The 11,551-nt window shown below is 40.9% G+C and overlaps 1 protein-coding gene across 1 annotated transcript; it reads right to left on the minus strand.

Moving 5' to 3' along the window:
• Window positions 1-1,764: 1,764 nt before the first annotated feature.
• On the minus strand, window positions 1,765-8,440 carry CCNT2 (cyclin T2). The gene is made up of 4 exons (XM_032190657.1): window positions 8,084-8,440; window positions 6,563-6,726; window positions 4,579-4,649; window positions 1,765-4,351 (listed from the first exon to the last, which is right to left on the minus strand). The coding sequence occupies exons 1-4, from the start codon at window positions 8,161-8,163 to the stop codon at window positions 2,939-2,941; spliced, it is 1,728 nt and encodes a 575-aa protein (XP_032046548.1). The 5' UTR covers window positions 8,164-8,440; the 3' UTR covers window positions 1,765-2,938.
• Between the last annotated feature and the right edge of the window lie 3,111 nt (window positions 8,441-11,551).

Below are 11,551 nucleotides of genomic sequence, written 5' to 3' on the forward strand. Positions count from 1 at the left end.
TTAAGTTTCAACATACAAAAGAATCTCACTATTCTACAAACCTTGTATCTCACAAAAAGGGAATATTTTTAATAGTGTCATAGCAAGGTCTGCACTAAAGCTTAATTTTACAAAATTACATAATGCACGTACTCAATTTACAACAAAAAACTTGTAATCGGTGATGAACAGAGTAATAGTGTCATCTGTTAGCCTTTTATTGCATTTATTCAGTCATTCACTTGGGAGGTTGAGGCTGATCAGTGAGTGAATTTTCACTCCTTTCACACACCTCAGCCAGGCCCCAATTCACACGATTCACTAATTGGCAGTGGGTTTCGGTCAGGGAACATCAGTGGCATCTCGCTGCATGTCCTCTCCTTCCCTCTCACCCCCTACTCCCACCACACTGAATTTAGTTCCGGACACAAAGACAAATACAGTTTCACATATTTACAGTCACATTGAAAATCAAAACCAATGACTTTTATGGATATTCTTTACAGAGAAACCAAAAATCAGTTTGGATCTCAATGTAGCATAGCAACATTTTGTCCACAAGGTTTCACAATTTCCTAGAATCAAAATAGGAAATAGTTATTTTGAAACAGCACCTTAATATGAAGACCTATGCTCTTTTCCAATTTCTATTAGACAGGCACTAGTTATCATCCAGACATTTCAACTCCAACTTATGACAGCAATTGCTATATTTACAGTACAATATATTGCTTATCCAAAGTGGCTGTGTAAGATGCATTTAATGGCACAACTATTTAAACAGACTTGAAAAGCAGTGTAGTGCTTTAAAAGAAGAGCAGTGTAGTGCTTTAAAGACAAAATGAAGACAACTTACTGCTTTTTCATCCATCTGCCCATGCTATAGCCTAGGACAGTACATAATGCAGATTACATTTGCTAAAAGCCAGATCTAAGCGTAGAGCTGAGATGGAAAGGAAACAGACTACAAAAGGATAGAAAATACTCAACAATGCAGAAATGTAACAAAGGGTTTAAATACATTCTGAACAGAGAAAATCAACCACAGTAAGGATAAGACAGCTTTGCATTTTGTACATGGGCCGAGATTTCAGGTTAGATTTAGCAGAAGATGCCATCAGGTTTCCATTTAAATATTCCTTAGTGTAAAAAAAGTATCCATAGTTCATTCAAATAAAACTTATTCAAGTAATTACAAGCGTTTGCATTACTGGAAAGAGAGTATTACATAGTAATTGATATACCTGTAGTTACATCATACAGCAACTACCATCTGGGTAGGTTTTGAGCAGTTTTATCATTTAAAGCACGCTTGAGTAACACAACTGGAAGGGCTAGGTGCCGGGTCTGACATCTGAGATGACAGAATTACACAAGCATGAAGTGAAGGAGGTGGCTTAGCAAAACTAGCAAAAGCCTACTTCACATCCTGTTTGCTTCTGAGTTAAAATAAGTGACTAAGAACTGTCTGTTGCTACCATATACTGAGTTTGTGTTGAGGTACTTCATAGCTTATGAATAGTTTTGAGTAAGAACCCAGAAAGTCAGTTCACTTATCCAGGCTGAGCTGTAGTATTGGCTTTGAGAACACGTGAACATTCACACCTGTCATATATTTTGAAACACTGTGGAAAGAGCACACAAGCTGTAACACTGACACTTGCAGGCAGATAAAAATGTATGCTAGTGGTTTAACTGGGAGACTGATTTTTTTCCCCACAGAGCTGAAAAAACAGAACAAGTATCTTCCAATTTGGTAACTAATGACAAGTACAATGCACAGAATCAATGATAACTATTTTATTGTTGGAATATAAAGTTGGGATATCAATAGTTTTATTCTTATTTACTGTGAAGACTGCATTCACCTGTAAAAGAAATATGGCATCACACACAAGTACACTTTTTGGATTTCAGAACATGGATATTATTCTGAAATGGTAATGGAAACAGTGACTCCTGTTTACTATTAAAATAAATTATGACTTCTTAAAAAAAGATGATTTTCCCACCATGACAGTTAGGAATTGCAGTTAAGTCACATTAAATCTACGTAACCATTATTAACAGCTCTGTGTCTATTTTACTGCATCAAGCCAATAAACATTTAAATGCACTTCACATCAAGATATTATGTAAACTTTTATTTTAATTCCTTTTTCCTTCAAGAAATTAGGGACATTTCAAAGCTCTGGCCACAGTCAGCAAGCAGAGGCCCACCCTGTTTCCTGCCTCGTGGGTAATACTGTCTGGTGGAGACCCTACGTGGTACTGGATACCTTCTCTAGTGAAGTGTCCCTTTTAAGTGGCTTCCAATAAGGCCTACAGTTTATAAAGATAAACAAGACAAAGTGCCATCTCGGTTTGGGTAACTGATGGACTCTGACAAGATAAAATAAAGTTATGTGTATTTTGTTATACTTACAAGCAGCTCCAATCCTGAGTATTTATGGTATATCTAAACATACAAAAATGTATGTACATTTTTCTCCACTTTCTTGTAAACAGTTGTCAGTATACTGTTTTAATCCCTTTATCTTCGAAACATGCAAATCATACATACAGTATAAATACACAAGAAAACAATTACACTCATTCAAAAACTAAGCAACAAAAAAGTTGTGGCTGCGGTACTCAAAATTATAAATAATCAATGCTCGAGGCATCCTATGCACCTAAAAGCAGACGTTCATTCTACTGTTCTTAGCTGCAGTTGTAGAAATACTGAGATTTTTTGCACCTTCCATGCTATTACAGTATTTATAACACTATCATATGTGGAGATAAAGACTCGTTTACTATACCTCTTCTTTTCAGAGTGAAGGATAAAGCAGCACTTACATATACTGAAACCACGGCAGCAACAGCTGGTGTTGCCACTGCTAGAGTAGGAAGTTTTCCGTTCTAACAATTCTTAAATTAAAAACAAAAAAGGAAAGAAAAACAACCTAAGAATCGACTACATGTTCATTCCTTGGGCACTTAACAGCGAATCCAGCATGTCGAATGTGTCTTTGTAGTCCATATGCTGGCTGTTTGTACTGTACTGGTGATGGGCATCAGGACCGTTCTCCACTGGCTTCTTGTCCAGTTTCACGAGGGTGCTGAGATGTCCGTAGCCCACCTGGTATGTGACAGGGGGAGGAGGGGGTAAGGGAAGGTTAAAAACAGAGCTGTGAGAGGATACATACTGCTTAACAGAGGAAGAACTAGATGAACTACCTGAACTTTTGGAACTTTTGCTCATTTTGGAGTGGTGGTTGTGAGAAGCATCGTTGCTGTGCAACTTCTTCCTTGACGAGCCGGAACTAGAGGAATTGCCGTCACTACTCAGGCCAACGGGGCTCCTCAGAGCAGTCGGTGTTAAGCCGTCAGCACTATGCTTACTGCCGCCACTGCTGCTGCCACTGTGAGAGTGGGAGTGCTTGTGACCCATGCTGTGGTGGCGATTTAAGGAGTGGTCTTTGTGCTTCTCCTTGTGTTCCTTGCTAACGTGCGGACTGGAGTGCTTACTTTTTCCACTGCCCTCATCCGATGAGCTATGTCTTTCTGAGGAGGAAACTTTAATTTTCATTTTCAGCTCCTCCTTACTGGCACCCTTTTCTGTGGGCGGGATGGGTATGCGCAGTTTGAGCGAGCCTCCCTTTTCTTTTTTATCAGACACGTGTTTTTCAGGCTTCTCTGTGTTCGCGAGGGGGATTTTCATTTTAATGGGAGACGTAACGGAAGCACCGCTGGCTGTCTGTGCCGGCATGTGTTTTTTGTGTGGCTGTTCGCCTGGGGTTGCTACGTAGTGTTCTCTCACATCCAGTTCAAGGGTTTCTAGTTTGCGTTTCTCTCTGTATTTATCCAGAGACATTTTCTGAGGAATTATTACGGGAGCAGCAACTTGTCCGTGGTGTTTGTTTCCTGACTTATGAGAATACTCTTGTTTGACAGCAGAATGCTCGGCAAGTTTGTCGGGTCTGTGATGTACTCCCGAGTGCAGCTGTACAGACGTCCCAGGCTGGAAGTTCATGTTATACTGACTAGGAGGTAACGTCTCCTGTTTCTGAGAGTATATTTGTTCTGTCCTGCTTTGTTCTTGATGCTGAGGCCATTCCTGGTGGGATGCCAAATTGTATGAGGTACTTGGCATCCCTGTTGCTAGTATTGCCAAATTTTCAGGTGCATGACTATCTGGAACAGAAATACTTCCTGAGGTCAGAGGTACCGGTGCAGGAAATGATGTCGATGGTTTTTGGAAACTTGTATTCGCGGCCACACCAGTAACTGTATCCACCAAAATGGAATTCTGGACCAAAGAGGAGCCAAGAAGCGAGTTCTCGGACACCTGCCCATCACCTTTAGGTTTCCTAGCAGCCTGGTTAGCCTGTGCAGAAAGGAAACAAGTGAGAAAATACACAGCTTAGAATACTTGTAAAGAACATCCAGTTTAGCTCAAAGGTGAGGATAAAAGCTGACTCAAGGTTTCATCCCCCAGCCCAGCTACAGGAATAAAGAACAAATAGGATAAAGGTCCGTTTTTTCCCTTGATTCATAGTTCTCCTACAAGTTCATCATTCCTTTTGGCTAAATTCTTACAGGAAAATTTCTTACCCGCCAATTTCTAATTCTCTTCAGCCTGCTAGGTGTTTTTTCCAGTATTTGCAGAAACTCGTGCGTTAGTTCTGGGTAGAAAAACAAAAAGAACATATTTTATATCTGATTCTGTAATAAGCAGGTTTGCCTTTAATCAGTTTTCTAGACTAACAGCATACTGCTTTAGCGGTACAGGTTACACATGACTTGAATTGATATTTAATCAAAAATCTTGTTTGATAAGTGCTGAACAAAAATGGCTGCAGTATTTCACTACAACAGGCTTTAACCACTACATGCACTCTGAAAAGCAGATCCGCATTTAAGACTTACGCTCTTGCAGAGTCTGTATTTATTAGACCAAAAATTTCTAGAGCTGTACAAACAGCAGCTCTTAAAATAACACATTTGCCATCCAGTTTAAGCATTTCTTGTGTGATGTTAAATTTCCCTTAAAATCTAAACCTCTAAGTCACCATTTCAGTCATTTCACTGAACTTCAGGAGCAACCAGTAACAGATCTGGGCAAAACATCAGCCATGGGACCGTAGGAAGCACTATTTTAAACAACAGGTTTCAGTTCATTTGTGTTCAAGGCAAAGCAGCTGGCTGTGTTTAAAAAAAAGTCCCTGCAATTAGTAGGCCCACAAGGAAACCTAGGGCTCTACACTTGTCAGCTACAACAAAAATACTTTCAACTGAAATTTTGTGTTACTTGTAAGCTAAAAATAAATTAGGTGCAGTCAGAACTCAAATGGGAGAGTAGCCCTGTTGCAGGTCTGGAAGAACTGGCTCCTCCAGAACCCCACAGCAGGTTACAAACCAAGTTGCTCCCAAGTGCAAAAGCACCTCACCACTTCAGTCTGCTCCCACGTCTTTGCTTCAGACACCAGCTCCACAGACACTTACAGAGTTAAGCAGTGGTCACTGCAGGCTCGCAGCACACATCTCACAGGATTTTAAAAATTACAAGGATGCATGCCTACCAAACACGCACAGGCGACAGCTGAGAAGGCAGGGTAGTGGCTGAATTTGAAGGTACAGCTTAAAAGAATCCTAAGACAGAGCCATTTGAGCTTGCAATTTCAAGCTCACTCAGATGCTGTGATTCACGTGGCACCTACTCCGGTTTGCATTTTCAAAATATAATCAGGCCATTAAGAAATGAAAGCTCAGCTGACAGGAAGAGCACGTCACGGGGAGCTATGCTGGGCCGTACCATGCCTGGAGGCTTCCATCAGCACCTCTCTGAAATAATTCTTCGCTCTAGAACTACAAGCAAAGCCCAATGGATGTGAGCCCCCCAGAAACCACCACCTACATAAGGCAGCTACAAAGGCTGTAAGTTCAGGCCCCACTGCAGTAAGTGCCATTTCTGCCTTCTAAACCCTATAATCCACAAAGCAATAGGATAGCACACAGGTAGTACTGGGTAACAACACAGAGAGCATGGGCAGAACAAAAGCTGGTAAGACGTCTAGGCATATGGTCTTCTAAGCGTGTTTTCTTCCTGAAAGAAGCCATTTAACAACAAGAAAACTATTTCTGCAGGAGTTTGAAGTATCATAGGCTCTGCTTACGTTAACACAGAATTATGTTTGTTGATGTTAGATTTATGTAGTTTTAAGGACGGCTGTCTCAGTGACACTGTACACTTGAACACCTGTGTACATAAAATTATCTGGATTCCATGGATTTGCAGAGATGCTCCTCTAGCTGTTTGCCCTGTCCTGGAAAGCCCTAAAAAGCCAACCTCTAGCCTGTACCTAACAGAAGGTCTGTGCATATCCCAGCTCACATATTGAAATCAGAAGGGTCTCAGAACTATCCTCCTAAGCTCTTCCCTCTCCTATACCTTCCTCATACCTGAGGACCCTCTGCACGAAGTCAGTGAAGCTTATTTTAGGCTTAAAGCTATGCTCTTACTATGCTCTGCTCCTATTCTTAGGGACGTTATTAATAAGCACTTGAAACTCAGATGTGGAAAGGCAGCACTACTTACCATCCAGCAATTCCAGAGTAACCGAAGGATCCACATATTCCCACCAGTGTTTCCCATCAGTCGATACTGGAATCTCCCAGTTAGACCACTTGCAGGCCAAGTGAATGCACACACATGCTATCACCGTAGGCTTGTATTGAAGACAGAATGTAGTAAGGTGAAGACTGTTGCATAAATTTCATAATGAGGAACCAAAGGAAATCAAACATGTAAAATAAAAAAAAACAACAACAAATCAAGCATTAACACACAGCATAAGATAATTTGTCAAGTAACAGCAGTTAAACATTAATTCAAGGAACATATTTTGGATTAAGTTCTTAATGTATCTTACTGCCCTAATAAAACAAAGGATAGGGCATTTATCTGGCAGAAAGTTTAATTTGCTTTTTCTATAAAAGTGTGGTTAACAGTAAAGAAATTTACCAATTATTCTACTGTACTTAAGTACTAAGAAAGAAATTAGTATAATATGGTCAATTAAATTCTACCTACAGTAAAAAAAAAAAAAACAAACAACCATACAGCTCATTATGCAACCTCCAAATTAGTCTAGTAAATGAAGGTACACCCAAGTTTGACAGAGGCCCAGTGAATTACTTGTCAGCTTAGCTTTCACTAGGCCAGAACCTGGGATATTTGTGAACTCAGCTTCAGTTTCCAGCTGGCACCAGCACAAAGGCATTGGTTCAGTATCACCACTTTATCACAGCTTATCTTAACAGCTGCTTCAAATACAGAATCCTGCCCACTAAGGAACCCCCAGAAAATGCTTGGCTGGAAGAATTCTGACCAACCAGTAGTATATATTACTTAAAACTTAGCTACATACAGTTTAATTCTGATTAAATAAAGCTCAAAGTTGTCTTGCAAGAAATAAATTGGAATAATCAAGAAATCAATACTGAAGTCTGCTCTCAAATTTTATCTTTCTACAACAGGCTACCCATATACAATCCCCATCTGGAATCCTTTAACTTTAATATAAGTACTTAAGTTTTCAAACTGTATATTAAGTTTAAAGAGCTGTTTCTAAAAGGAAGAACATTGGACTACTTCTAGTATATTGGAAAAGAAAAATCAACTGGTTGAAAAGATCTTAGGCCCACTACAATTTTATAAGTTAAGATTGGATCAATATATTTAAAGTTAAGAGAAAACTGCCATTAACTACAAGTGTAAACTGGAAATAGTTTTGTACTTACCAAGATGCTCGAATTTCTAGGTTAAGTTTATCTCTTTGTAATCTTTAGCTGCTATTCAGGCTACCAATTTTAGACTTATGCACTCACAATCGAGAAAATGTCATCAGAAAGCACCACTACACTTCTCATTGTGCATTTAACCCCTTTGTGCCGTCAGGCCCTTGTACAATACACCGCACTGCAAACAGAAAGGTACCACCACTGTAGATGGCCCAGTCTCCTGTTGCAACAAGGGTAAGACACATGTAGGGGGCCCTGCAGTAAAGGAAGCTATAGTGTGCTACAACAGTGCAACAAAGAGGTTCAGGATAACAACCTGTTGGTAGCCATGAAATAGGATGTCTGTGCCAAATCCTTGCTTGCTGTAAGAAAAAGAAAAACAGAGAGATTAAGCATCTACTCTAACTCCTGTTCATTCCAAAACTGAAGCAATTTTGCCTTCCATAAGCACCATTTCCTATTTTCACAGAACTGATTTGAATTTAACTAGCTAGCCTTTAAAATCTTTCCAAGATACGGACGTGCCCATTACATTCAGCAAGTGGAGATGGCCCAGTCCTTCAGTTCCCTGACTCTGCCCCCCAAGACAACCCACAGAACAAAGTTCCCCTTTGCTTATCTACCCCACAAAAGCCTCATACATGGCAGCACTCTCCTCTAGGCACACCTGCTTCCCCACCCTCACCTACGGCTGCCCCCCAGCGTAACCCTGCCCCACCTACACACTGCAGCAAGGCAGTCCATAGAAGCCAGTTCCTGGTACAGCGCAAGTTCTGTCCTTTGAGAACACAGTGGGATAGCTGGAGAACCCACCACACCCCCAAAACACAACCACGTCTCTCCCCTAGCACCTCAGAACACAGCAAGCTCCCAAGACAGATGGTTAACAAAACTAAGCAAGTTTTCTGCTCCCCTGATCAAGGGCACAGCACTCATAGCATTTTGTTACACATTTCTGTTAAACCTCCATTGAAAATTCTGGTACGAATTAAATGACTACATTTTAGCCAGACAAAATAACAAAACAAAACAAAAAGAAAACACACAACCCAAGACCTCAACGTACCAAAAAGGACAAGCCAATGACTTCCACTGCTACAACATCTAGCACTAACCCTACCAGGAAAGCCCCCGTGATCCTCACTCAAGTAAAGGACTTACTGTAACACGTACATAATGGGATAGCTGGGCACAATGGCTTAAACCGAGGATTGAATGCAGCCTTCATTGAATTCTTACTTTGACACTACCACTTGAAATCAGTGCTACCTGCAGAAAGTGCATTGTTGAATTTTATGTCAAAGGGTACACTGTCACAAAGCTTTATTTTAAAAGTGATCTTTCTATTAAATTTGAGAAACACTGCAATGGCCTTTAAAATTTAATTTAAAGAACGTGTATTAAAAATGGGATGATTGCCAGAGGGTGTAAATCAGGTTTGTCTTCACACTACACATCTGGGCAGAACACAGAATAGAAAAGAATACAGAAGTAGCAAGGTAACAGGGACCACTGCTACACAGATCTTACTAATCCATAATAATCAGAAGGTGACCTATGTGACAACATTATACTATAACATTTAGTTTCCAAACTATAATGGTAATTTTATGCCAGATAGGTATGTTCAATTTCCTCTCCCTCCCATCAGAAGTACCAGGCAGTATTAACAATGTGAAATGAGACTATTAAAACAAATGAAAATATAAAATGCTTTAATAAGACTGGAATTGATATCTTGCTCTTAATTTTTCAAAGTAATGTTTAAAAGCTCTTCAATCATATCTACGTTCTGTACAGTTACACCGTATTTGAATTTTGGGACCAGACCAAGAAGCATCTCTACTCTCACTGAAATGGCACATCTGAAAAAGGAGGAAAAGCAGATGCCAGAAAACTTCTATTTAACATCAGCTTCAAAGTTGAGTAAATCAAAACAGACACCTGGAAGAAAAGAATCACATCTTGAAACACACGTTTTAGCCTCAACAAAAAGTCAATGTGATAAAGACCTTAACCTATCTTACAGGCAGTATCGTACTTGTTTCAATGTGCTTACAGCTAAATAATGAACATTGCCAAACCATGCACCACTGAGAACAACTGTCCCAAACTCTTCTCTTACATTTGGGACAACTTTGGTTTAGCAGAATCTATCCACTAAAAGCTAATCAATCTTGGTTCCTGTATTTTGTTATTTCCTTTTGTGGAAAGTGCATCTCCAAGCTAAAATCATCTGGAAGTGCAGAGGTTAAAACAAGCCAGCACAGCTGGTCTGTTACAACTCACAAGCCTCAGGACAGATGACTGACAGCAGCCATTAACAATCAGTTTTATATTTTATCATTCAGGTGTGATTTAAAAACACCTAACCTGTCTCACCGCTGCAGAAGCGACCGTAAGGCAGGGGATTACGTAATTAGTAATGAAGATTTTCAAGCAGGACTTGCAGTCTCAATACACGTCCCAAAAAAGCTACTGAGTTCAAGAAATTACCAACATGAAGCCAAAATATTTCTTACTGGACATGGCCACACAGTTCAGCGGATGCAATTCCAAGACATTCTGAATCTTTTCTTCACACTATCTTTGATCTTGAGACAATCACGAAAACGCAACTGGCAAGTCACCCTTAGGAGCACGGTGGCTTGCTGTGCCTAGGACCCTGGGAATGTAGGCAAGCATCCCCAGGAAGAGGAGGCCGCAGATATGCCAGTCAATATCAAAAGACAGAAAAGGTTGCTGAAATCCTTCTGAGCAAAAAGAAAACAAAAGCCACAGGCTCCGAACAGAGCTATGTAGGCAGACACCTGCTGGAAAGGACTGGAGGCAGCCACGGTGCAGGTGTTCAGGTCTGAGCAGTCCTGGCGGCTTCTCTCTTGGAAGCTTTTAAATGCTGGGAACAGGCCTGTGAAAGCCTAAGGTGAAAGTTCAGAATGCGAAGGCCGCCGATAGCGCGGCTGGAGCACAGCTGGTGTCTAAGATCTCTCCACACCACTGAGATTTAGGTTTTCCTTAGAGTACCCTCTGAAAAAGCAGATTCGTTCAGATTCACTGCCTCTTCTGCAGCCTTTATCAGCCAGACTTAACCAACAGCAGCAGCGCACAGACACTGCGGTATGTTTGCAGAATTTGCTACTGCAACTTCCAAAAGATTAGTAAGGATCATGGGTGTTCGAGATACCTGATAACCTGCAGAGCAGCAAGAACAATCCTAGAAATCCTTGTGATCCAATCTTCAGTTCCAAAAGAGTGTCGTGTACCAACATGGCAAAAGGAATGACTGAAGACTTCCCAAGACGTGGATAACAATATAGATTCTTCCCCTTCAAGCTCCACCAGGAGGCTGAGAACAGACTTGATTTTGCCCCAGAGCTTAAGAGGACACTGCTATGGTCTCAGCACTAGGGCAGCTTCACTGCTGAACTAGCATGCAAGCCAGTAAAGGTTTGACACCAGGAGCAGGTTTTTTTTTTTTTTCCTCTCTTCTCCTCTTCAGCACGGAGCTTCCATGGAATGGGCACTGGAGCTTGCTGACAGGCCTTCACAGATCCACTGCCCCAGATTCCTCAGAGGACCTAAGGAATGATGGCCCTGTTTCCTCTTCTCAGTCTCTCGACACTGAGGAAGAACGGTGCAGAAAAAAGTCTGAGCCCACACCTTTCCTTGTCCACTACCCTGACTAAGCTGTACAGATGGAACAATTTAAGGAACCCACGGATCTCTGAAGATCAGAATGAATAATTAGATACACCTCATGCCTCAGCATCATGAGTCACTACGC

The sequence above is a fragment of the Aythya fuligula genome, chromosome 6, assembly GCF_009819795.1.
Source record: "Aythya fuligula isolate bAytFul2 chromosome 6, bAytFul2.pri, whole genome shotgun sequence".
In the NCBI taxonomy this organism is placed as follows: domain Eukaryota; kingdom Metazoa; phylum Chordata; class Aves; order Anseriformes; family Anatidae; genus Aythya; species Aythya fuligula.

Coding starts and splice junctions, on each gene's coding strand:
- CCNT2 (XM_032190657.1), bottom strand. CDS start 8,163: ATGCTTAATCTCTCTGTTTTTCTTTTTCTTACAGCAAGCAAGGATTTG. Junction 4,650..6,562: donor TACTCTGGAATTGCTGGATG/GTAAGTAGTGCT, acceptor TTTTCTACCCAG/AACTAACGCACGAGTTTCTG. Junction 4,352..4,578: donor AGAGAATTAGAAATTGGCGG/GTAAGAAATTTT, acceptor CTTTCTGCACAG/GCTAACCAGGCTGCTAGGAA.